This window comes from Cervus canadensis, chromosome 4, assembly GCF_019320065.1.
Source record: "Cervus canadensis isolate Bull #8, Minnesota chromosome 4, ASM1932006v1, whole genome shotgun sequence".
Lineage (NCBI taxonomy): Eukaryota > Metazoa > Chordata > Mammalia > Artiodactyla > Cervidae > Cervus > Cervus canadensis.
In genome coordinates, this window is record NC_057389.1 from 91,212,363 (window position 1) to 91,237,996 (window position 25,634).

Below are 25,634 nucleotides of genomic sequence, written 5' to 3' on the forward strand. Positions count from 1 at the left end.
CCAGCCCCTCACCCCAGGGGAGGTGGGGCCTGGGGTCTTCCGCATCCCTGCGTGGGGCAGGGGCAGGGCCCGTGGGGAAGGGGCTCAGCCCCTCCAGCCCTCCCTTCATCCTGTTATTTATTTGGATGGTTTCAAATCAAGACAGAGTCCATGTTGGAGGTGATAAAGAACTGTTACAAAAAAAAAAAAAAAAAGACAAAAAAAAACCCAAAACCCAACAAGAACACTTTGCGTTGAGTTTAGACACTATTTATTACCGGGATTACAGGCCTGGCCGCGGTAACAGACTTTTACATGGAATTGTTTAATTATTTGTACTTTTCATGCCAGAAAAATAAAAGTTCAGAATCTTATGGCCTCAGGTGTCTGCTTCCACACACCAGTCGGCCCTGCGGTGTGGCTGAGTGCAAGCCACTGCCCCTCCCTGGGCCTAGCTCACACCTGGAGCCCCCTGACTTCCCCACGGCACACGTGATGGGGGGTGGAGTCTGAGACCAGCCCAGGTGGAAGCCCAGACGGAAGTGACCCAAGGGCTGTCCGTTTATGTGGCTCCAAGCTGCTGTCCATGGGGCATCTCAGGTAGGACCCTCAAGCTGTGGAGCCAGGCCCCCCAGGATCTGCACGGCAGCTTCCCCCACACCCCAGCAAAGCCAGACAGACAAGGATGAGTTGGAGGGATCATGTTTATTGTTTGGGATTCACAGGTCAAGTCACTTCCCCACCAGGAGGGAAGGCAGATGCCCTGGGTGGGGGGCAGGGCAGGCCAGGCCACCAGGGTGTGGGGGCCCAGGTAGGACAGGCTCCTTTATTCCATCTAGGGAGGCAGCCGGGGCCTGGGAATGTGGCTCTGCCCCGCTGGCCAACCAAAAGCAGGGCATGGAGCCTCACCTGCTTCCTGCCCTGTGGGTGGGTGAGATGACCCACAGGGGCAGGCCGTGGTCCACAGACTGAGGGGCGATGGGCAGCACCACTGGGGGCTGGTTCCGTATCTTGATTTCTGGGACCAGAGAGAAACCAGATGAGACAGAGGAAGGGCGATGGATGGGGGAGCACCCATGTGGATAAGAGCTGCCCCCCCACCATGCCCCCAAGCAGAAGGGGATGGGCGGGACCCCCAGCTCCCCACCCACCTCTGCGCTGGGCAGGGCGGGGCAGGGCTAGAGCTCGTCGTGGTCGCCCTCCATGGGGTACTCAGGCGGGGGCTCTGGGCAGGCAGCCGGCGTCATCAGCTCCATGAGGTACTCGCAGCGGCTGGGCTCCGTGGTGCTGGTCACCACCGTCTCCTTCCCGCACAGCAGGCGTACCTGGGGTGGGCAGGCGGGGCTCAGGCGGGCTCTGTGGGCCTGGGTCCCCACTCCACTGCCCCCAGCCCGCGGGCACTCACGGTGGTGGAGCGATTGGGGCCCTGCCAGCAGCCCGTGCCCTGCTCATACTTCATGGTGCTGAACTTGTCGTGGTCGGGGCCAGCCCACGAGCCCCAGGTGCTATGGGAGAGTAGGGTGCTGAGAGGGGCCGGCCGGGAGGGGACCGGGGGTGGGGGATGAGGGGCCGAGAGGGGGGCCTAGCCCGAGCTCACTCACCCAAGGCTGGTGGGGGAGCCACCGAGTTTGGGTTTCTGCGAGACAAGCTTGAAGGGGCAGAGTCTGTAGATGTACCTGTCAGGGGATGAGGCTAGTGGGTGGGGAGACAGGGGTCCCAGCCTCCACAACATCCCCCCACACCAGGGCCATGCAGGTACTTCAAATCCCAGTGGCTGCACCTAAGCCCACGCCCCTCCCTCCGCACCCTGTCCTTGCTCAGGCCCAGACCCACCGAGCCCACCCACCACTCATGCCCACAGGGGACGCACTCATTGGTGGTGAGCTCATAGCACTGGCTGTAGAGGTAGGCGAACTCGCCGTTGGGGCCAAAATCAAATGAAATCTCCTGTTCCAGGTTCCTAAAGGGGAGGCCCAGAGGTTAAGGGGCAGTGGGGGATGCCAGCCCGACTCAGGACAACGCAGGAAGGCCCGCTGCAGTGGTGGAGGGTCTCTCGGGGCCTGAGCTCCAGTCCCCACCGCCTGGGGACTCTCCCTGCAGGAACCACCGCCAGCTCGCAGAGGTTGCCTGAGTGACTTCCCCATCGCCACCGCCTCTGGGGAATCGGGCAGCAGGTGGCCACAGGGCAGTGGAGAAGGCTCATACCTGATGGATTCTTCCATGTCCTTCAGGGACCGCTCGGCCTCTTCAAACTTGTTACGGGCCTCCTGGGCGGCTGGTGGGGTCGGGACAGAGGTCAGAGGTGCCCCCACCCCATCCATGAAAAGAGGGCAGAGGGTGGCGCAGACAAGCCTGATTCTCCCAGCCCCAGGGCTGGCTCTGGGTGAGGACGGGGCCCAGGAAGACCCTCTGGGGCCTTGCCAGCCGCCGGGCAGACCCCTCCCCCCCGCCCAGGCTCTCAGCTCATGAGGGAGCAGGGCTGGGGCTCCTGGGGCCCTGCTGATTCCTCGCCTGCCAAGGGTGACACAAACAACAGCCACCCCTGAGGAGGCAGAAGGGCCCCTGGGACTGGTGTGGTGGTGCCAGCTTCCCCAGGCCCAGAAGCCCCCTCCAGGTGGCCTGGAGCCCCTGGGCTTGCCTGGGCCAGGCCCAGGCCCCCTCGAGGAGCAGGCAGGGCCTGTTTCTTGGGCCCCTGCACCTGCGGGCGACAGGGAGGGGCCCCTCCCTCCCAGGCTCAGCCCTCACCGTTGATGAAGGCCTGCGTCTGCTCATCATACGGCGGCATTCTGTCCTCCTCGGTGGGGCTGGCTGTCTGGGGGGCTGGGACTGGGGATGGGGTGTCCTGGGGGTGGGGGGAGAGAGTCAGCGAGTGACCCCGCTCCCACCCGTCACCCGCTTCACCCCAAACACCCACCTTGGACTGCTCCCCCTGGGAATCCTCGTCCTCGTCCTCCTCCTCCGTCTCCTCGTCCTCCTCGGCCTCGTCCTCCTCCTCTGTGGGTGGCGAGGGCATGGGGGGCTGCTCCTCCTTGGGTTCCATCACATCAGGTGCAGGAGGCGATGGTGGGTACTCTGTGGGCAGCACCTGCCGGATGTGCGGAGAGGTCGTGCTGAGGACTCGGGGTCCACCCCCACCCCCAGGGCCGGGGGCCAGGCTCCCACCATCGCCCAAGGGCGGCCTTGTGTCTCCACCCCTTCCAAGGAGCCTAGAGAGAGGGAGGGAGGGGCAGACAGCTGGGGGCGGGGTGGCTTCTGTAGAGGAGGTGGGGCCACCCAGCTGGCCAGGGTGGCCCCGTGCCAGAGCTGGAGGCAGTGCCTTTGTGAGGCGCCCAGGGGTGGGGCGGGGGCGGCGGGGGCGGGGACCACATCCCTTCCCCTCCCTCTCCTGACCTCGGACCGGTACTTGTCCCTGATGGCGGCCCAGACGCGGTCATAGAAGAAAGCAGCATCCATCTGCGCGTCTCCCCCAAGGAGGGTCTGTGTGCGACAGGTTGGGGTGGGGTCAGGGGCAGAACCTCCACGTGGCCCCCACCTCCAACCCAGCCACTCTCGTAGTGGGTGCGGGGGCCCTCAGGCCGCGGTGCCAGGCACAGCACGCGCTGACTTGCCCAGGGCCAGCCTGGAGCCAGGCTGGGTGAGGAGCGGCTGCCAGAAGGGGGCAGCACAGGCCTGTGGGAAAGAGGAGGGGGCCAGGGAGGTGCGGGGGTGCGGACTGGAGAGGCCAGGGAGAGGAGCGGAGAGACGCAGAGATGGACAGCACAGAGCCAGAGGCCTGGGTGCGGCGGGGCGTGGGGACCAGCAGGGCAGCGTCCTTGGGGACCAAGGAGCAGGGCTCCAGACCAGCGAGGGCAGCACTGTGAGGAGGGCGACCAGGTGTGTGCACTGGGTCGGGGGGGCATGGTTACAGGGACCCTAACTCTCCCCACTAGACACCCTGAGGCACCCACATGACTCCACTAGGCCCCACAAGGAAGGGAGAAAGGCCCTGGGCAGCCCCTCCTAGTCACCAAGCAAGGCCTGGCCACACCAGCCAGGCTGGGTCCCCCCAGAACCCTGGCCCTGGGCCAGCAGGGAACTTTCCATGGGAGTAGCCCACAGAAGGCCTGCCTCTGGCCACCCCCTGCCCCCCACCCTGAGGTCACCCTGGGGCAATCCCTTCCACGCGTCCCAAGCGAAGGGGTGGGCTGAGTACCTGGGCTTCCCCTTCTGATAATGCCCCGTCCCCATCCGTGTCCAGCTCCGAGTGGGTCTGCAGCTCAGCCACAGAGACCCTGTGGGGACAAAGGGAGAAGCCGATGGAGCAGGGAGCCCATGGGCTCCTGGTCAACTGCCCCCCCAACCCCCACCCCAGGCCAGGGCTCCTCCTGAGAACTTGCTTCAGGACCTTGGGGCAGGGAGAGAGGGCAGGCAGGAAGGTGGGAAAAAATGAGGTCTGGGGTTAGGGCCCGGTCTGGTCTCTACCCTGGGAAAGGCAGGTCCTAGCCACCCTGTCCTCTGCCTCCTACCCGCTCCTGAGGCTCCACAACCCTGAGGAGCTCAAGGGAGGGACAGACACAGGGGTGGGAGTAGGAGACAACCCTGTGTCCTCAAGACCCAGCTTCCACTTCCTTCCACCCTTAGAACCGAACACAGGGAAATGCCCTTGGCCTGGTATCCTCCACCCCAGGAAACCCAAACACCCATGGTGGCCCAAGTCCCACATCCTGTCCCTACCCCGCTGCCTACCGCCACTGCCCACCACAACGGGACTGCCCTGCCCATGCTGCCCCCAGGACCCCTCCAAAGTCCCAGGCCTCCCACCAGGGGGCCTTCCCAGCTTCCCTGTTCCCAAAAGCCCACCCTCCACTGAGCCATTGGCCTGGGGCCGGCCAGCAAGTTCAGGGGCACTGGCCAGGATTTCATCTTTCACTAAAGCGTCCCAAGTCACAGAGTAGGCTTTCAAAAATCACTGAGATCCCGAGTCCCCCTGTCCAGCTTGAGGGGGTGTTTTCCCTCATCTCTCCCCCACCCCCACCCCATGCCCCCAGGGGATCGGGTTCCAGGGTAAGGAGGTGGGCTCTGGCTGGTTTCCTAAAGGCGGGGAGAGAGAGGCGGGAGCCCGGGGCAGGTGGGGCTGGCACACTCACGCCCCGTCCATGTCATCGTCCAGCTCCTGGAAGGCGCTGGCTGCCAGCTCCCGCTCCCGCTGCTCCTTGGAGGTGGCCTGCTGCTCTGTGGAAGGACCAGCTCCATTACCCTCCGTCCCCAACGCCCCCGGGGCTCACCATGTGCCCGGCCCACTGGGTGCTGGGGCTGGGGCTCTGAGTCAGGCCACCGTGGGGGGCAGACTGGGGGCGGGAGCTAGGCAATGAGAAGGGCTGGCCTGTGTGGGGGTGGGGGGCCGAGGAGGTGGGCAGTGCCAGATGGATGGGGAATCCAGCAGGGGCAGCTGGGGGCATCTGCAGACAGTCTGAACCATCGGTGACGGTGCAAGGGGTAGGACCATAGGTGTGCCACATTCAGGAGGCCCCCAGGAGAAGTGGTCAGGGGACAGAGGCTGGGGTGGGGGTGCAACCAGGCGAGGCAGATGTCCTGGGGGCCTGTCCCAGCACAACCAGCTCAGGGGGCGCTCAGGAGAGCAGCCCCAGTGCAGCTCAGCCCTCTCCCCCAGAATGAGCGGCCTGTGTCCTGGGAGACCCCAGCAGACAGCCGACAACGTCCTCACAGATGAGGGCCCCAGGCGTAGGTGGATGAAAGGAGCTGCCCACGGTCACCCAGCTGGCGAGGGGCACAGCCAGGGGTCCAAGCCAGGCCACGTGCCTCCAGAGTCCACGCCCATCCCCACCACCCTCTGGGAATCCCAGCGAAACCGCCGTGGCGTGCCACCCCTGAACCTGAGTCAGCAACTCCACACTAAGAAGCTGCCCAGCCTTGTGTAAAAGGATGCTAGATGTGGTGCAAAAGAAGGTGGAAACAGAAGCAAAGACCAGAGTTCGTTCTTTGTAACACGTGGCCCGGGAAGAAAGAGTGAAGGAACCTGGCGCCAAAAGTGAACGAGAGAACATCTGCAACTTCAGTCACAAAGGCCGGCCCCTTGATACACAAGAGCTGCTTACAAGCAATGGAGACCAGAACCAAAACCTGATGGGAAACATGGTACCTGGACGAGACAAACCCCACCAGGGTCACACACTGGAATAGACAACAGCTCTTAAAAAGGAAGCAGGCGTTTCAACACCAGGCTACAACATGGATGACCCTCGACAATACGACGCTAGGGGAAAGCAGTCAGTCACAAAGGCCACTCACTGCCTGAATTCTTGAGGTGAAATGTCCAGAGCAGGTCAATCCCTGGAAACAGGAAGCCAATGTGTGGGGGCCGGGGGCTGGGCCCAGGGGAGATCTGGAGGGCTATTTAATGGGCCTGGGGGTTCCTCCTGGGGTGATAGGAATGTTCTGGAACTAGACAGCAGCGACGGCTGCACAACAGTGTGGACGTAACCGACACCACTGAATCGGACGCTGAAAACTGGCTTAAGTGGTGAATGGTGACATGAGCGGGATTTTACCGCAGCGAGAAAAAAATGAAGGACAGAGCACACACGCATACACCGTGTAGACCAGTGCCGTCCAGCAGAATCTTCTACAGAGGTGGACGTGTGTCACCGCTGAGCACTGGGCCTGCAGCCCGCTCGACACATGTCTGAGGTGGGCGTGGCTGGAGCAGAGGCCCGGGAGCAACAAAAAGCAGCAGTTTCGCAGGGCTGGTGGGGTGTGGGCAGGCAATCAGACCAACAGGGCAGGTACACGGGGTGCAGAGAGCAGGGAGAAGCCCTCCACGGTAGGGGGCGTTGTAAGCAGGCAGTGGTGGCCCAAATGCTGTCCCACCCAAGGCACTGGGGAGCCAGGAAGACTGCTGGGCTGAAGAATGGCTTGGCCTCATGGAGGGAGGCCATCAGGAGGCCAGAAGGGCCAGAATGGGGCCCAGGGACTTCCCTGGGGGTTCAGTGGTTAAGAATCAGGCTTCCAGCAAAGAACAGGAATCTGTGCAGGGGAAACGGGTTCGATCCCCGGTCCAGGGGGATTCCACATGCTGTAGAGCAACTAAGCCTGAGTGGTACCACTACTGAGCCTGTGTGCCACAACTACTGAAGCCCGTGCACCTAGAACCCGTGCTCTGCAACAAGAGAAGCAGCTGCAATGAGAAAGCCCCACATCCTAACAAAGAGTAGCCCCCATTTGCCACAACTAGAGAAAGGCTGTGAGCAGCAATGAAGACCCAGCATGGCCAAAACTAAATATAAATTAGTAATAAAAAATCAACCTTCTGATGCTAGTAGTTCTAATAAAGAATAATAATTTAATAGAATTTAATAAATAGAAATTTAACAATTTAATACAATCTAATAATCCTAATAAAGAATCAATGCAGGGGACACATTTCTGGCTGGGGAACTAAGATAACACCTGCCGTGGGGCAGCTAAGTCTGCCTGCCGCAACAAGAGAAGCCCCCACGCCATGCAACAAAGACCAAACACAGGCAAAAAAAGCTGGGCCCTGAGCGAGGCAGGAGCAGGCTGGTGACTCAAGCCTGCAGATAAGGGACAAACAAGGTCTACAATCAGAGTAACGTGGGCATCAGTCTAGCTGGGCAAGCCAGTGGCCTCTTTGGCCTCAGTTTCCTTGTTTGTGAAACGATGTGATGTCTGGGAAAGGGGAGCAGGGGCAAAAACACGATCCTTGTGAAACGAGCACTGGGTGCTCTGGTCTATCCACCGTCAGTGTGGGAGAGAATACTGGTATCTTCATCAGGGGTCAGCAAACTTTACTGTAAAGAACCCAACGCTAAATATTTTAGGTTCGGCAGGTCATAAGTTCCCTGTTGGCAACCCCTGAAGTCTGTGGCTTTATCACAGAAGGTGTGTGTGTGTGTGTGTGTGTGTGTGTGTGTGTGTGTGTGTGTGTGTGTGTGTGTGTGTGTGTGTGTGTGTGTGTGTGTGTGTGTGTGTGCAGGTCATAAGTTCCCTGTTGGCAACCCCTGAAGTCTGTGGCTTTATCACAGAAGGTGTGTGTGTGTGTGTGTGTGTGTGTGTGTGTGTGTGTGTGTGTGTGTGTGTGTGTGTGTGTGTGTGTGTGTGTGTGTGTGTGTGTGTGCGGTCATAAGTTCCCGTTGGCAACCCCTGAAGTCTGTGGCTTTATCACAAGTAAGGGTGTGTTGTGTGTGTGTGTGTGTGTGTGTGTGTGTGTGTGTGTGTGTGGTGTGTGTGTGTGTGTGTGGTGTGTGTTGTGGTGTGTGTGTGGTGTGCAGTATAGTTCCCTGTTGGAAACCCTGAAGTCTGTGGCTTTATCCACAGAAGGTGGTGTGTGTGTTGTGTGTGTGTGCAGGTCATAAGTTCCCTGTTGGCAAACCCCTGAAGTGTGGCTTTATCAGCAGAAGGATGTGTGTGTGTGTGTGTGTGTGTGTTGTGTGTGTGTGTGTGTGTGTGTGTGGTGCAGGTCATAAGTCCCTGTGGCTTATCACAGAAGGTGTGTGTGTGTGTGTGTGTGTGTGTGTGTGTGTGTGTGTGTGTGTGTGTGTGTGTGTGTGCAGGTCATAAGTTCCCTGTTGGCAACCCCTGAAGTCTGTGGCTTTATCATAGAAGGTGTGTGTTGTGTTGTGGTGTGTGTGTGTGTGTGTGTGTGTGTTGTGTGTGTGTGGTGTGTGTGTTGTGTGTGTTGTGCAGGTCATAATTCCCTGTTGGCACCCTGAATTGTGGCTTTATCAAGAAGGTGTGTGTGTGTGTGGTGTGTGTGTGTGTGTGTGTGTGTGCAGGTCATAAGTTCCCTGTTGCAACCCCTGAAGTCTGTGGCTTTATCACAGAAGTGTGTGTGTGTGTGTGTGTGTGTGTGTGTGTGTGTGTGTGCAGGTCATAAGTTCCCTGTTGGCAACCCCTGAAGTCTGTGGCTTTATCACAGAAGGGGTGTGTGTGTGTGTGTGTGTGTGTGTGTGTGTACGTACGTGCGCACGCACCTGGGGTAGACCCAGCACATTACAGGCACGCAGCAGATGCTTGTCAGATGAACAACTGAATTACTGATTATGAGAAATCAGGACAGAGAGAGGGAAGGGCAGAAGAACACAGCAGATGCTCAAAGACAGGGAGGGGATCACAGCACAGCTTCAGAAGGCTACCAGCCGCCGGTCACCAGCCCTGTGACTGGCTGGGGCACGGCTCCAAACACTTCTAGCAATGCTTGGTCTTGGTCTTTTAACTAGTCTGGAGTGGGTTTCTGCCCCACCTCTCCCTTCTATCCGCCTTCCGCCATGTGTGTCCCTGCACAGAGCAGACTGAAAACAAAGGCCAAGGCTTCACATTATCCACAACAGCGGCACAATCTGCCAACAACAAGAAAATGCTGGACCAAGTATTAAAAAAAAAAAATCACCTTAAAACCAACCCCAGGCAGTAGGAGTTGCCAGCGCAAAGAGGAAGTGAAGAAGATAAGAGAAGGTAGAAGCTGCTTTCATCCTAAGGGATTTTGCCAAGCCTGACAAATGTGGATGTCCATTCTGATAACTTGTGAGGGAAGGGAAATGAAAAATCAAGGTCCAAGGTGACCCGGCCCACAACTATGACCCCATGGGACTCCCCTCAGGGCTAAGCTGGGCCAGGAACCAGCCAGCCCTTGCTCAGACCTCAGCTCACTCTGCCTGGGGGGCTAGAGGAAGCTCCAGCCTCGACTTCAGACTCGAGGTCCCTGAATCCAGTGTTCCCACAGAGAAGGCAGAAAGAAAAGCCCCTCTACTCGAGAGAAGGACCTCTCATCAAAGCTGCAAGTTACTGCTATAAACGACTTTTAAACACAATGGCCAACACACAGTCGAAGATAATGAGGCACCTGGGGAACTAAAGTGCCGTGATTTTAAAAACTCAGTGCAACGACAGACAAGAGACAATGAGCAAGAGACTCCTGGGCCCAGACCGTTCCCTGCCAGGAGCCAAGGGGAAGTCACAGCCACGCCGGGACACAGCGACATACCTTCCCACAGCTTACGGTGCTGGTCTTTGGCCTCCTTCTCTGGCTTCTCGGCTTCCTCCTTCAGTGTCCGCAGCATCTCCACCTGGTCCTCCAGTGACTTCTTTCCAGACTGCAGCTCAATGAGCTTTTTCTGGGAAGGCAGAAGACAGAGGCCGGCTCTCATCCTGTTCTTCCCTTCCTCTCCTGCCTCTATTCCACATTATCTTTTCCTAATACACACCCCTCCTAGATCTCCCCCAACCCCGGATGCTGTGGTTCTCTGCAGCCCACTGGAGACAAATCCAAACACCTCAGTGTACCCCTGCGGCCCTGCATAACCAGGACCCTGCCCAGCTCTCCAGCCTCATCCAACCCTTTGCTATCTTAACTGCCCTAACAACATTCAAAGCCCTCCACACACTCTGCCCCCAGTTTTTCACACAGGCTTTCCTTCTGTCTGCAACACTGCCTGGCTAATTCTGAATAAACCTACAGATTTCAGTTTAGATGGAGACCTCCTCTTCCAGGAAGTCTTCCTTGCTTCCTATGCCCCAAGCCGGGTTCAGAGAGCAGAGGGACCAAGGCAAGGAACATGTGTTTGATCCCTGGCCCAGGAAGACTCCACGTGCCGAGGAGCAGCTAAGCACATGCACCGCAACTACTGAGCCTGTGCTCTAGAGCCTAGGAACTGCAACTACCGAGGTCCACAAGCCTAGATAGAGCCTGTGCTCCACAATAAGAGAAGCCACTGAATGAGAAGCCCGCCTGCCGCAACTAGAGAAAGCCTGTGTGCAGCAATGAAGACCCAGCACAGCTAAAAATAAAATTCTTTTTAAAAACTGATTGTTTTTATAAAAAAAAAAGAAAGGGGATTTCCCTGGTGATCCAGAGGCTAAGACTCTGCACTCCCAATTCAAGGGGGTCAGTTTGATCCTTGGCCAGGGAACTAGATTCCACATGCTGCAATTAAGCCACAGCAAAACCAAATAAGTAAAAATAAAAAATATTAAAAAAGGAAGGATGGAAGGAATGTGTGTGCTGGGTGGGCTCCAGCCTAAGAATGGGGGTCCGAGGCTGTAGGGTCCCTCCCAAGACTTTGGCTGACACCTCAACCTGATCTGCTGCCAGGGTCCTCCTGCTGGCCCATGAGGTCAAAGGTCACTTTGCAGCAACTTCACCTTGTGGCTAAGCGCAGGAAGGATCTCACTGGCCCTGAATACACTGCCCCCTATGAATTCGGGAGACACCTCACTAGCCAGGCCATGGGGGTGGGAGAGGAAAACCCGATCCTTCTCTGGTCTGAGAAACAGAGCTGAGGCCATTGCTCAGAGGGTTAAAGCGGGAGCCCCCAAGGGGAGTTGAGGACTCTGACCCACCAGTTAAGGGGGTGGCAGACAGGCAGGGAGACACATCCCTGGGGACTCACCCTCTTTGGCCCTCCCCCGACACATCCCCAGCACCCACCCTACTTAACTTACAAATGAGAGCACCCTGGAACCTGGAGGAGAGGCGACCCTCCTCCGAGCCCACTTTGATCTGCACCCAAGGCCTAGGTCCATGCCACCCACCTGGTACCATCCTAAGCAACGACTAAACATCAAGTGCACACCAGGGTCCAAGGCGCAGACAGACAGCAACTGGCCCCAGGACACCCCTGGTCGGGAGCAAACGTAAACCCCAGCCAGCCCCCCCAGCCTCCAGGTTGTCCTGGGTCAGCCCCACCAGGCCCCTCACCTGCTTCTCCTCCCGGGCCTTCTTCCAGTCCTCAATCAGGATCTTCTTCAGACGGAAGCCCTCGCGGGTCACCTCTGCCATCTGCTGCAGTGTCTCTCTCTCCTTGCGGCCCTTCTCTCTGGGGGGAAGGGAGAGCATTTTGTGTCCACTAGGTCTGCCTCTTCCCAAGGGGTTCAACCCCCTGCCATCGCCCCATCATGTGGGCAAAAACAGGAGCTCAAACACTCCTGCTCCTTCTTCCCCCAGGTTCTCCTGGCTTCAGAGCCCCTCATCCCTGTCCTAGAGAGGAAGGGCAGTGGAGAGGGCTCACTCACCCTCAGGATCATGGGAGGGACTAGGGGGTGCTGGGATGTGGGGCTGGAAGGAGGTTCCCAAGAGAAGAAAGAGAAGAACACACGAGTCACAGACTCCCTGACAGAAGGGCTGTCTGGCCAGTAAGCAAAATCTGATCAGTCTCTCTCTACTTAAGAGACCTTCCATCAGAAGGGTTTATGGAAGTGTCACAACGCTCACCTTCTCTGAAAAACATATCTGGCCCTGCCACCTGCTCCCAACTCACAGGAGTGAAGGGAGGCTGTCCCTTTTAAATGCTACAATCCCCATCACTCTCTGACTGCCTTACACTCAGCCCGCGTGCATTTGCTTCCATCCACCTGCCTGTGGGCATTTCAGTTTTCAGGTCTTGCTGCAGTGGTGCAATTAAAAGCACGGAGTCCCAAGTTAGACCGAGCTGGATTCGAGTCCTGGTTCTGCTATCTCTTAGCTATGAGACCCTGAGGAAGTCATTTTCCTTTCTGAGCGTGAGCTCACTCATCAGCTGAACAGGCAAACACATTACACTCAGTTCCGGGCCAGAAGGAAAACTGCTGATAGAGCATTCAGAGCACCTGGCACCAGGTGAGCCCTTGATACACGAAAGCAGAGAAGAGAGGAATCCCGATTCACCTAGCAAGGCGAGGCAAGGTTTCGGGGGAGAGGGGGGCGAGGAAACAGGGGTGTGTCAGCTACGTACTTGCAGGTGTTCTCACAGACGATCCCGCTGTTGTATTCGTCGGTCCCGTCACAGCAGTCTGAAGGCAGACATGGGGGCGCCTTCAGGACTCCCCCCTCACCCCACAATGCCTCCTTCCCTCTGCCCAGCACCCCATCCCCCACCCTGGGGCCAGTTCATTCACCACACACTCCATCGTTGACCCATCTGGAGGAGATGTACAGGGGCTTGTAGCCTGTGTTGGTGCAGTGGAAGCTGCCATTGGGACAGGCAGCTGTGCCTGTGGGGAAAGGAGGGAAGGAGGGTTTGTGGAGTGGGTTCAGGATCCGGCAGGTCACACCCACCACATGCCCACGCGAGCATGAGAAATGTGAGAATAACTGATGCCAAGCAAGGGGAGGAAGGACCACTGCACTTTGGGGGCCTGAAACAAAACGCTCCTGGGCTCCCTCCTGCCTCTCCGTGCCAGGGCCCTCTGAACTGGGCCCTACCAAGCCCTCCCCATCCCCCTTTGGGCTCCCATAGCATCTCCCCATCTCCTCAACAAACCACTGACCCACTTTAGTCTGTGCTTGCTTGCCTCCACTCAACAGAGAGCCCTGTGAGGACGGGACTGGGTCTGTCTGGGACACCACACAGGACGTAGCACTCACCAGCTCAGTAAATGTACAATGAATGAATGGATGGATGCATGGATGAATGGAGAAAAAGCTCACCTGGTTCATCTGAGCCATCTTTGCAGTCACAGTAGTCGTCATTGACCTGATCAAAGGGGATACTGGCAGAGCCATCCAGGCAAGTGAAAGGCTTTGACTCATCGTAGAAGTGATGGTCTGGGGAAGGGGACAAGGGGCCCAGTCCAGGGTAGGTACCTTTCCACCCAAAGGTACCTCTTCCCACTCTCACCGGCTAAGCATTGCAACCTGCCCTGCCCAGAGTCCAGAACACGGAGACCGAAGGCTGTAAGTGCCTATCCCAGAACCTCCCACACCCCACCCACACTTCTGGCCACCTCCAGTGGCTCACTCACTGGTGAGGGAGACGCCGCGGGGTCGCTTGACCTCCACAGCCCAACACATCGGCAGCAGCAGCAGCAGTAGTAACATCTCGCTGAAGCCTTGAAGCCGGAAATGGGTTCTGCCAGAAGGAGGCTACTGGGAGATGCACTGTGACCCCACGCTGCAGCGAGAAAGGGGCGGCAGGTCAGTGGGAGAGGGCTCCTTCCAGCCGAAGGAAGGCGCCTCTCCCTCCGGTCAACTGGATTCCTTCATCGCTCAGAGGTCTCACTTAACCTCCCACACTGGGGGCACGGGGGCCGAGGCGGAGGCGGGGGAGGGGATCTCCCCAGTCCTACCTAGTGGAAGGGAATCTCATTTGGCCCAAATCAATGGTGAGCGGAACTCAAAACCTCCGCTCCCTATGAGTCGGAGGTAGTTCGCTATCCAGTTCCCGCCAATCGGCCCAAAGGGTTAACAGTTTCCCCCTCTCCAAACCCACACCCTTCGGCTGCCCCTAATAGGAAGCTGGGGGTGGGGGGCGCCTCCCGCCCACTAGTCCACCGCGTACACGAGGCTGGGGCAAAGGTCAATATCCACCGCGCCCCCCTGACCCAGCAGCCAACGGTTCCTCCTGCAGAAAGGAAGCGGAAGTGTGCGAGAATCGTCACTTCCGGCATCACGCTCCGCTCCAGGAACGGCGGGGCCTGGCTGCCATGTTGGGAGTGGCATGTGGCAGGCTCGGAACCCAGTCGGCCATCTTGCATAGGACTGAAGCCTGAAAGGGAATAGTTCTGAAGGTTCGCGCTTAATGGCGGCACAGGGTGCCTCCATCTTGGGAGTGGCGGGTTCTGAAGGCCGAACAGAAAGTTCCTGAAAAATGCCCGCGAAACCCCACACCGCCGCCTCCGGTGAGGTTGGGATGGAGAGGTGGGGAGGAAAAAGGATGAGCACGTGACTCAAAAGTACCCTCCCCCATCTTTCTGCGGACCGCTCTGCTCGGTCCCCTGCAGGGACCGCCCCTCCGCTCAATGTCAGCCAATGAGAGTCGTAGACTGGAACGCGGGCGGTTTCCATGGGAGCACTGGAGGGAGGCGGGGAAGGTTACCTAGCAACCGGAGATGCGGCTAGGTCCCGCCGAGCGGTAGACAAGTGCATTCCCAGAGCCCGAGGAACCTGAATTCAAGAATCCTAGACAGAGGCAATTCCCCTGACCCCCAGAGGTCCTCGGCCTCAACCCAATCATGACGTCTCCCCTGTGCTGGGCGGCGGCCTCCAACGCCATGCCTTCTCAGGACCAAATTGCAGCCCCCTCCAAAGTCAAGGCCACTCAAGTTCAGCTCAAGCCCTACCACTCTCGAGGCAAGGGCTTGGTGCCTGTCTGGCACTCACTTCATTCCAAGGCAGGACCCTTCCATGCCAGCGAGGGGAAGTCCGCTGTGAACATGCAGGTGGCTGAGTTACAAAGGAAGATACAACTGTTAGGTAAGATGACTCCAGAGGGCCCAGAATGGTCAACAGCCCTCTGACCTGGCAGGAATTCTTTCACTAGCGTTCGTCCAGGTGTCCAGTATCCGGAGGCAAAAATTCATGCTTGCTCATGGTTTTCCTCATCTTATGCAGCTTTTCCTGAGCTCAGAACCTACTGAACTGTATTTCATACTTTTACGTGTGTGCGGGCTAAGTCATTTCAGTGGTGTCTGACTCTGCGCGACCCTATGGACTGTGCCCTGCCAGGCTCCTCTGCCCATGGGATTCTCCAGGCAAGAATACTGAAATGGGTTGCCATCCCCTTCTCCAGGGGATCTTCCCAACACAGGGATCCAACCCACTTCTCTCACATCTCCTGCATGGGCAGGCGGATTCTTTTACCACCAGTGCCACCTGGGAAGCCCCTACTTTTATGTAGTTTCAACTTTTCTAAAATGCATGGGAGGATGAAGGATATAGATTCTAGAGGCAGATTTTCTGGGTTCAAATATACTGGCTCTACATATGCTAATAATAACTGTTTGATCTTCAGGGACCAAGAATAATGTAATTGCTTTCAGTTTGTCCAGCCACTAGATGAGGAGAGTAACAGTACCACCCCATAGGTAGTTGAAATGTGTAAAGTGCTTAGAACAGTGCCTGGCACTATAATACTATGAAGTGTGAACCAGTGGTTCTCAATGGAATCGGGCTATTTTGCTCCCCAGAAGACACTGGCAATGTCTGGAGACATTTTGGTTTGTCACATTGTTTGGGGGGGGGTTGTTACTGGCATGTAATGAGCAGAGGTCAGGGATGCTGCTCAACATCTGACGATGCACAGGACAGTTCAACACAGCAAATAATCATCTATCTCAAATGTCAGTTGTGCCGAGGTTGGGAAATCCTGGTGTGAACTTATCGCTTTGTTGTTAGGAGGTAATGTTGCATAGTGGTTGAAAGTATGTGCTGGGGAGTCTGACTGCTTGTGAACTTGAACAGTCTAATAAGCACAAGCCTTCTCATGTGTGAAATGGGTATAATCTGGATATGGGTATGTACATATTGGCACATCCTATCTGATACCTAGAAGATGATTAGTCCATCCCTGGCTTTCCAGTGATTAAGATGCTGTGCTTCCACTGCAGAGGGTGTGGGTTTGATTCCTGGTTGGGGAACTAAGATCTCATATGCAGTGCAGTACAGAAAAATAAAAGAAAATGATTAGCCCAGCATCTCTGCATGCTTGCTCAGTCACTCAGTCGTGTCCAACTCTTTGCAACCTCATGGACTATAGCCCACCAGCCTCCTCTATCCATGGGATTTTCCAGGCAAGAATACTGGAGCCGGTTGCCATTTCCTACTCCAGGGGATCTTCCTGGGCCAGGGATCGAACCTATGTCTCCTGAAGCTCCTACACTGGCAGGTGGATTCTTTACCACTGAGCCACCTGGGAAGCTCCAGTCCAGCATCTAATGCATAACAAATCCTCAGAGTAAAATATTGTTATACTGTTGATAACTACTAAAATGTCTTCCCTCTGGGAAGTACCCCCTCTCATAATGCTCTGCTTCTGCCTGCCCATCTCGCATGACCCCAGAGGGTGACCGGAAGGCCTTTTATGAGAGCACCCAGTGGAACATCAAGAAGAATCAGGAGACCATTAACCAGCTCCGCGAGGAGACCAGGGTACTGCAACTACAGTTGACGGACCTGCTCCAGGTAAGGTTGAAGGGGTTCCAGGGGTGGGGAGGCAACATCCCCAGGGGATGCTCTCAAGGAGAGGGTGGCCTGAATTTGTAGTGTGACCTGGGCTCTTCTCCCTGCAGGGAGATGAGAAAGTGGTCCAGGCAGTGATTCGAGAATGGAAATCAGAGAAGCCGTACCTGAAGAACAGGACAGGCCAGGTTTGCCCCACTCCCATTCCTCTGACCACCTCCCTTCATTTCTAGCCTGGGTCCCCACCTGACTCCCTGACCCCCATCTCACCCTCTCCAATCCCTTCTCCACACCAGCTGCCATTAATTTATTTCTCAGCCTTTATCACACACTGACCATGTGCCTGGCATGGTTTTAGGTATTTGTTGCCATATGGTGAAAAACACAGACCATGTCCCCACTCCCCAGAGCCTCATCTTGGTGGAGAAAGCAGACACCCCCCCAAGAAAAGAACAATAAACATAGAAAGAAAGTGATTTCCAATGGTGACAAGAGAAATTAATAAAATAAAACAGCGTGGCTCACTAGAGATGGATGGGAGTTAGGGGTTTGCCCTTTAGATTTTGAGGTGGGGATCTTTGCTTTCTCTAGGAAGGTGATATTTGAGCTGAGAAGGGGTCAGGCAAGTAGTGATCTGGGGAAAAGCATTCCAGACAGATGGAACAGCAAATGCAAAGTCCCTTGGGTAGGAACAAAGGTAGAGTTTTGGAGACACAAAGGAGGTCATTGTGGCAGAATAGGAGTGAGTGAGGGGGGCTCCATCGGAGGTGAGGTTGGGGGGTCAACAGGGACAGAACCTTGCATCAGGCTTTGCTGCACAAGTGCAGATTTTATACTAGGAATCAGAGAAGTGAAGGGACTTCCCTGGTGGCCCAGTGGCTAAGACTCTGCACTCCCAATGCAAGAGACCCGGGTTCAATCCCTAGTCAGACAACTAGATCCCACATACCATAGTTAAATATCCCATGTGCTACAACTATAGACCAGGTGCAGCCAAATAAATATTTTTTAAAAAAAGAAAAGAATTAGAGAAGTGGAAAATGGGCTCTGAGGAAGCAAGAGTTAGAAGCCATCCAGAGGAGGTTATCAAAGTGAAGGATGATGCTGGCTATACTAGGACAAAAGAGGTAGAAATAGGAAGAAAGAGATCTATCTGGCTCAGTCACATCCAACTCTTTGTGACCCCATGGACTGTAGCCCACCAGACTCCTTTGACCATGGAATTTTCCCAGCAAGAATACTAGAGTGGGTTGCCATTTCCTCGTCCAGGGGATCTTCCTGACCCAGGGATTGAACCCATGCATCTACTGCACTGCAGGCAGATTCTTTACCACTGAGCCACCAGGATCTCTCTGGAGGAACCTTTGAGACAGAACAGAGAATTGCTAACGAACTGGGTGTAAGTGGGAGAGAAAAAGAGAAGATGAGGATGACATGAACGTTTGGGACTTGAGCACCTTGAAGGATGGAGTTGCCATGAGCTGAGATGGGGAAGATTCAAGAAGGGAAGTTTTGGGGAAAGATCAAGGATATACTCAATTTTGGACAGATGGTTTTGAGCTTGCTGTGGAGACATCTAGAAGGCAGTGTAGATGTGGATATACAAGCCTCTGGGGGAGGCTAAACTGGTATGTCTTCAGTGTATAGGTGGGGCTTCCCAAGTGGTGCTAGTGGTAAAGAACCCACCTGCCAATGCAGCTAGACATAAGAGACATGGGTTTGATCCCTGGGTCAGGAAGATCTCCTGGAAGAGGGCATGGCAACCCACTCCAGTATCCTTGCCTGGAGAATCCCTATGGACAGAAGAGCCTGACAGGCTCCAGTCCATAGGGTCGCAAAGAGTCAGATAAGACTGCAGCGACTTAGCATGCACTCATGCAGTGTAGACATGACTCCGAAAACCCTGAGACTGGATAGGATCAAGTGGTATGTGTGGTCAGATGAAAGAAGAGCCTCTTCAAAGGCAAAGGAGATGGGTAAGGGGCAGCCAGGGAGGTGAAGTGGAAAACCAAGGAGTGGAGCCCCTGGAAACCAGCCCTCGCCCCAAAAAAGGAGAATCTGCAGGAGAAGCAGGATCAGCCAGGTTTCAGATGCTCTACCAAGAGACGAGAGGGATGAGAACCAAGATGTGGGAGAAGGAAGGACTAGGTACCGTTGCTCCCCTCTCTCCAGCAAGCCCTGGAGCATCTGGACTACCGGCTGAACGAAAAGGTGAAGCAACTGAATGCTCTTCGGCACCAGCTGGGACTGCGGCAGAAGTGGTTGGAGGAGCTCCAGCTGCAGCACAGTTTGCGCGAGCTGGAGATAACTGAGGCACAAGACAGCAACACCGAGGTGGCCAAGGTAGGGCCTGTGGGGTCTGCAGAGGCCTCGATCCTGCGGGAGGCACTGAGCGGGGAAGGGATCCAGCCCAGCCTTGCTTCCCTCTTGTTGTTGTTCGGTTGGCTCAGGCGTGTCTGACTCTTTGAGACCCCACGGACTGCAGCACGCCAGGCTTCCTTATCCTTCACCATCTCCCCAAGTTTGCTCAGGCTCTTGTCCATTGAGTCAATGATGCCATCCAAACTCATCCTCTGTTACCCGCTTCTCCTCCTGCCTTCAATCTTTCCCAGTATCAGGGTCTTTTCCAGTGAGTCTGTTCTTCACATCAGGTGACCAAAGTATTGGAGCTTCAGCTTCAGCACCAGTCCTTCCAATGAATATTCAGGGTTGATTTCCTTTATGATTGACTGGTTTGATCTCCTTGCTGCCCGAGGGACTCCCAAGAGTTTTCTCCAGCACCACAGTTCAAAAGCATAAATTCTTCAGCAGTCAGCCTTCTTTATGGTCCAACTCTCACATCTGTACTGGAAAAACCATAGCTTTGACTATTCGGACCTTTGTTGGCAAAATGATGTCTCTATTTCCCTCTAGACCATGCGGAACCTGGAGAACCGCCTGGAGAAGGCCCGGATGAAGGCAGAGGAGGCTGAACACATCACCAGTGTGTACCTGCAGCTCAAGACCTACCTACAAGTAGGGACCAGGGCGACTGTGGGTGGGTGGGGGGCAGCAAATGGGAGGGCCAGCCAGGCTAGGGACACCGGTCACAGGCTAACCCATCTCCCACGCCCAGGAGGAGAGCCTTCACTTGGGGAACCGGCTGGACTTTATGGAGGCTGAGGTGGTGAGGACGAGACACGAGCTGGAGGAACTGCACCTGGTGAATCAGGAGGCGCTCAACGCCAGGGACATCGCCAAGGTGCCAGCCCACCGGCCCCTGGGAATCCTGCCCTGCCACTGCCATGGTCTCCTGGCCTCAGCATCTGAACCCCAGCTGCCCCGAAACCCACCCCATCTCTGTCCCAGGACCCCACAACTCGCCCCAGTTGTCTTGAGCTGGGCCTGCAGCCCTGACCCAGAGCCCCAGTAGATGCCAACAGGCCCTGTCGTTCCCCACCCGTCCACCCTCCAGAACCAACTGCAGTATCTGGAAGAGACCGTGTTCCGAGAGCGCAAGAAGCGCGAACGCTACCTAACCGAGTGCAAGAAGCGCGCGGAGGAGAGGAAACTGCAGAATGAACGCATGGAGCGCAAGGTGGGCGCACCAGGGATACGGGGCTGAGATCCCAGCCTGCTCCTGCTTGGACCCGGACCTGCGGGGTCCCCGCCGCTCCCCCACATTGGCCCAGGCCCTAGACCCTTCGGCAGTACGGAAGTTTCTCCTGACTGCCCCCAGCTCCCCAGATGCCAGGGCCCCTCCCACATCCCTGACCCCGCCCTCCAGCCCTCCCCTTACTCTCCTGGGGTCGTCATCCTTCCCCGCCAAACTTGCCCATATCGGAAATTGATCCCGCCTCTAACCGGCCCCTTACCCGACAGGCTCCGCCCCCACGCTCTTGACCCCGCCCGCTGGCGCTGCCTCTGAGGCCTCCCTCTAACCAAGGCCCTGCCAAGCCCTCCTGACCCCTACCTGGATACCCTGCATGCGTGCATGCTAAGTGGCTTCAGTCGTGTCCGACTCTTTGCGACCCCATGGACTGTGGCCTGCCAGGCTCCTCTGTCCATGGCATTCTCCAGGCAGGAATACTGGAGTGGGTTGCCATGCCCTCCTCCAAGGGGATCTTCCCGACCCAGAGATGGAACCTGCCTCTCTTGTGTCTCCTGCATTGGCAGCCTGGCTCTTTACCCCTAGTGCCCCCTGGGAAGCCCTGACTTGGCCCCAAGCTTGGGCCCCACCCCCTTCCTGAACCCGGTTGGGAGGTATTTTCCCAACGCCCATGGCCACTGCCCTAAGCCCTCAGCTGCAGACTGACGCGGGCTGTGACCCCCACCCATGAGCAGACCCAGCGTGAGCACGTGCTGCTGCAGTCTGACGACACGCTCCAGGAGAGCATGCACTCCAAGGAGGAGGAGCTGAAGCGGCGGTGGAGCATGTACCAGATGGAGGTGCTCTTCGGCAAGGTCAAGGACGCCACTGGCGTGGCAGAAACGCACGTGAGTGTGCCCTCAGCCCTCAAGCTCCCAGATGGCCTGAGCCGACCCTGGGAAGCCGACACACCCAGCCTCCTTTTTCTGCCTGGTCAGTTCCTCAGTGTACAAAAAGCACCCCTCCCTCTTTCAGCTACTGCCCCGTTTCTCTGCTGCCTCTCACAGCAAAACCGACACGAGTTATCTACACTGGCCACCATCCTCTCTTCTGTTCCTTTTTTTTTTTTATAATACTTTTGTTTATTTATTTTTGGCTGTGCTGGGACTTCACTGTTGTGTGGGCTTTTCTCTAGATGCTGGGAGCAGGGGCTACTGTCTAGTTACGATGCTTCGTGGGCTTCTCGTGGCAGTGGCTTCTCTTGTTGCAGACCACAGGCTCAGTAGTTGCAGCCCCTGGGCTCTAGAGCACAGGCTCGGTAGTTGTAATGCACAGGCTTAGTTGCTCTGCAGCATGTGGGATCTTCCCAGACCAGGGATGGAATGCACGTCTCCTGCATTGGGAGGCGGATTCTTTGCCACTGGACCACCAGGGAAGCCCCTCTCTCCTGTTCCTGCATACACTGGCACTGACTTCTTTGGCATGTCAGCACTAGGAGAATGGGGAATGTTGTCTCTCCTCTCCTGTAACTTCAGCCTCTGTGGCAGGGTCTGGGGCCAGTACCAGCCTCCATCCCAGAGAAGCTGGGCTTCTACTCTGGGGCCCGCGCTTGGCAGCATCTTCCTCAAAATTTCCCAAGACTTTAGGTCCCCGGCTGTGAAAGTGTGAAAGTATTAGTCGCTCAGTCACATCAGACTCTTTGCGACCCCATGGACTGTAGTCTGCCAGGCTCCTCTGTCCATGGACTTCTCCAGGCAAGAATACTGGAGTGGGTAGTAGCCATTCCCTTCTGCAGGGCATCTTCCCTATGCAGGGATCGAACTTGGGTCTCCGACATTGCAGGCAGATTTACCATCTGAGCCACCATGGACATCTCCAGCTGGTCAACACTAATTCCCCTGGGTCCCTGTCTGATTTCTCTGTTTGGGGCACTCTCCAACCCACCACTCATCCCATGAGGTGACCCCCAAGGAGTTCCAGGACTTGGACGTATGGGGTCATCTGGAGCGCTGTGGCTAGGCGTCTTTCCAGAAATTGCCCTTGGGGGAGGGTTGCTCCCATGACCAGTCATATTTTCTCATGGGAGTGGGCGTTGCTGGCACATTGATTTTGGAAAGCAGCTGTGCTCAGTGCTGTCACTGCCCTGACATCTGATTTTGGTTGATTCATTTTCCTTATATAGACAAAGAAGGGCCCGCAAAAATCATTCGTTCGGGGTTGCACACCCTTAAGGCAGCCCTGAGTCCAAGGCTCACAGAGTGCCGAGACAGCATTGTGCAGAAGCCATCATCAGCTCAGGCGACTTGTCCCTTGCAGCCCTGGGAAAGAAGGAGTGGGACAAGCCCCTGGCTCTGACGGGCTCTGTCCGCCCGCCCTCCCCCCAGGCAGTGGTGCGGCGGTTCCTGGCTCAGGGTGACACCTTCACGCAGCTGGAGATGCTCAAGAGCGAGAACGAGCAGACGCTGCTGAGACTGAAGCAAGAGAAGCAGCGGCTGCAGCAGGAGCTGGAAGACCTCAAGTACTCAGGGGAGGCTCTGCTGGTGAGGTGAGGCCCCATGGTGCCCGGTGGGGGTAAGAGCGGGGTCGCTGTGGTCAACAGTGCCCCAGTGGTGGTCTCCCTGCTCCCTACAGTGAGCAGAAGCGGCAGGCTGAGTTGCAGGGGCGCCTCAAGGTGGAGGAGCAGCGGCGTGCTGAGGTGCAGGATCAACTGGACCGAACCAGGCGGGCCTTGCAAATGACCAAGGAGGGCCTGGAACACCTGGCCGGCAAGCTGAACCACATCGTAGTGGCAGGTCCCACCTACGAGGAAAGCTCACCTGGAGCCTCCCTAGACACGAAAGACAGTGCCACCCCACAGGTGGGGTTCCCACCCTGAAGTCCACTCCAGAGAACCCACCCCAGGCCCTGTTCAGGATATGAGAGGCCTGAACACATGGCAAACCCCAACCGACTCCCGAGTCTCCACCCTCCCATCTCAGGAGTCACCCCCTTACTACTCAAGAGGCCCAGGACTTCAGAGACCCCTGTCCCGTTTCAAATGCTACCCCCATGGGAGAGTTCCACCTAGCCCCCACATACACACTCAAAACCTAAAAGAGACCCTGCTCCAATCCTGAAGCAGGCATAGACAAGAGAGGCCCAGCCTGCCCACTGTGGAATCCTATTTCTTTTTTTTTTTTTTCCATTTTCACCAAAAACTTTATTGAAGAAAGTATTCACCATTTTGTTCCACTACTTTCTGCCATTTTTCAGTTGTCCTTGTTGTTTAGTCACTCAGTCGCATCCAACTCCTTTGCGACCCCATGGACTTTTACCCTGCCAGGCTCCTCTATCCATGGGATTTCCCAGGCAAGAATACTGGAATGGGTTGCCATTCCTTTCTCCAAGAATCTCATTTCTTAAGGTCTTCCGGCAATGGCCTCTCTCCAGTTACTATCCCAGCCTGCCCTCCCCTCCACCGCCCTCCCCCCCCCCATCCCTTGCTTGGGTCTCTCTCCAGTTACTATCCCAGCCTGCCCTCCCCTCCCCCGCCCCCCCCCCCCCCCATCCCTTGCTTGGGTCTCTGGAGTTCACAGGCATTGCCTCACAAGCGTGGCCCCTGACAGCAGAGGCCACAGAGGGTACCACAGAGGGTAGCACCGCTCCTGTGGGCGGCCCCTAACTTCAAAGCCCTGCCCCCTGGGTGGGGCCTCCAAGAGGCCCCGCCCCTCCCGACTCATCCGGCTCCGCCCCCAGCCGCAGGAGACTGGACAGTCTGTCGGAAAGGAGCTGGATCCCAAAGCAGATGACTATCTGCCCAACCTGCTGGGCCTGGTGGAGGAAAAGCTGTTGAAGCTACATTCGCAACTAGAGAACCACAACGTGCCAGAGATGCTGCGCCACATCGTTGACCGCGAGGTGCCCATTCAGCCAAGGGCTGGGGCGGCAAAGGAGGGGTCGGGGCAATCCCCTGGAGGCCAGGGAGGAGGCTGATGGGCCGGGAATGGGCCTTAGGGATAACAGGTGAGGTTTAAGGAGCCAGGGATGAGCCAGGAGAGTTACTAGAGGTAACTCTGATAACCTGGTAAGTCGGCAGGCCAGAGATCAAGGCCGCAGGGTGAGGGGGTGGGGGGTGGGAATCCAGGGTCTGCTCTCTAGAGGACCAAACTTGGGACCTAGAGACCAGGGGCGGGCCTGGTGGGGAGGCAGGGGAGGCTGGGTATCAGGGTGCACGCTGAGAACAAATGATGGGGCTGCACCCAAGGAAAACTTGACTAGAGTGGGCAGAATTTCCCTGAGGATCCAGTGGTTAGTGCCCTCTTCGCTTCCAATGAAAGGGGCGCAGGTTCGATCTCTGGTTGGGGAATTGGATACCACACGCCGCGTGGCATGACCCCTCTCAAAAAATAAAAAAGACCCAAAGAGAGGCAGAGGAGTGGGCAGAGGTGTTGAATAGCGCAGGGGTACATCTCAGGGGGGGATGGGGAGGAGGAGGGGGCACGGATCTCGCTGCACCCCCTGCCAACTCACACACATCTGCCCCCTTCCCTCCTCCCCCTAGTTCTACACCACCCTCGAGGGAAAACTGCCGTCGTACAACACCCGCATCCCCCTGCCTGTCGCCGGTCACAAGGACAAGTTCTTTGGTCAGTACGGGCAGGGAAAGGGGCGAGGCTGGGAGCCCAAGCAGTGCATCGGGAGGTGGTCAGGGGCCGGACATATAGGGCCCAGGTGAGGATGCGGTGGTAAAGGCCGGGGAGAGAAATCTGATACGGGAATGGGAATCTCGATCCCCTCCTCGCCCGACGCAGACGAGGAGGAGAGTGAGGAAGATGACAGCGACGTGGTGACCCGTGCGGCGCTCAAGATGCGTTCCCAGAAATTAATCGAATCCCGCAGCAAGAGGCGCGGTCGCTCTCGGAGGTCCTAGACGCGGGCTCGCGCCCGCCTGGTGTTTCCGAGCCCCTGCCCCGGGGCCCACGGGGCCCCTTTAAGGGCTGAACGCGTCCCGGACAGGGGAGCCGAGTTGACAGGCAATGCCCAGAGCGGAGAAGGGGGCTGGGCCGCCGGATGTTCCCACAGTAAATTTCCCCAGGCTGGTCCGGCGCCGGTCTCGGAATCGCGCAATAAAGGTCACCGACCAGCCCCTTGAGTATTCGCCTCTCCTTGATCCTGCACCGCCCCATAGACGGCTGCCTCTCAAATCCAGGGCCATAGCCT

At 56.8% G+C, this 25,634-nt stretch overlaps 2 protein-coding genes across 3 annotated transcripts; one reads left to right on the plus strand and one right to left on the minus strand.

Annotated features, from left to right (window-relative positions):
• Nucleotides 1-665: 665 nt before the first annotated feature.
• Nucleotides 666-14,366, minus strand: PRKCSH (protein kinase C substrate 80K-H). 2 transcript variants are annotated; one of them, XM_043466540.1, is made up of 18 exons: nt 14,250-14,366; nt 13,714-13,862; nt 13,400-13,516; nt 12,868-12,963; nt 12,705-12,762; nt 11,693-11,810; nt 9,980-10,109; nt 5,106-5,190; nt 4,172-4,250; nt 3,370-3,456; nt 2,894-3,064; nt 2,725-2,821; nt 2,185-2,254; nt 1,850-1,939; nt 1,581-1,655; nt 1,385-1,484; nt 1,131-1,304; nt 666-997 (listed from the first exon to the last, which is right to left on the minus strand). In XM_043466540.1, the coding sequence occupies exons 2-17, from the start codon at nt 13,787-13,789 to the stop codon at nt 1,158-1,160; spliced, it is 1,596 nt and encodes a 531-aa protein (XP_043322475.1). In that variant the 5' UTR covers nt 13,790-13,862; nt 14,250-14,366; the 3' UTR covers nt 666-997; nt 1,131-1,157. The 2 variants fall into 2 exon arrangements, with proteins under 2 accessions (XP_043322475.1, XP_043322474.1); XM_043466539.1 differs by lacking the exon at nt 14,250-14,366 and adding an exon at nt 14,038-14,228.
• Nucleotides 14,367-14,562: 196 nt separating this feature from the next.
• ODAD3 (outer dynein arm docking complex subunit 3) lies at nt 14,563-25,566 on the plus strand. Its single transcript, XM_043466536.1, has 13 exons — nt 14,563-15,163; nt 16,749-16,870; nt 16,978-17,055; nt 19,040-19,210; nt 19,781-19,882; nt 19,983-20,108; nt 20,322-20,444; nt 21,191-21,343; nt 22,820-22,980; nt 23,067-23,292; nt 24,171-24,332; nt 24,976-25,060; nt 25,226-25,566. Exons 1-13 carry the CDS (start codon nt 14,923-14,925, stop codon nt 25,342-25,344), a joined length of 1,869 nt encoding a protein of 622 aa, XP_043322471.1. The 5' UTR covers nt 14,563-14,922; the 3' UTR covers nt 25,345-25,566.
• Nucleotides 25,567-25,634: the final 68 nt, after the last annotated feature.

Bases quoted from the DNA above. Each gene is read 5' to 3' on its own strand.
- PRKCSH (XM_043466540.1), bottom strand. From the start codon at position 13,789: ATGTTACTACTGCTGCTGCTGCTGCCGATGTGTTGGGCTGTGGAGGTC. The intron at 12,763-12,867 runs GTGAATGAACTG...GTCTGCCTTCAG, and splicing joins GGTCAACGATGGAGTGTGTG to ACTGCTGTGACGGGACCGAC. The intron at 2,822-2,893 runs GTGGGTGTTTGG...CCCCACCCCCAG, and splicing joins CCCAGGGGGAGCAGTCCAAG to GACACCCCATCCCCAGTCCC.
- ODAD3 (XM_043466536.1), top strand. From the start codon at position 14,923: ATGACGTCTCCCCTGTGCTGGGCGGCGGCCTCCAACGCCATGCCTTCT. The intron at 19,211-19,780 runs GTAGGGCCTGTG...ATTTCCCTCTAG, and splicing joins GCAACACCGAGGTGGCCAAG to ACCATGCGGAACCTGGAGAA. The intron at 19,883-19,982 runs GTAGGGACCAGG...TCCCACGCCCAG, and splicing joins AGCTCAAGACCTACCTACAA to GAGGAGAGCCTTCACTTGGG.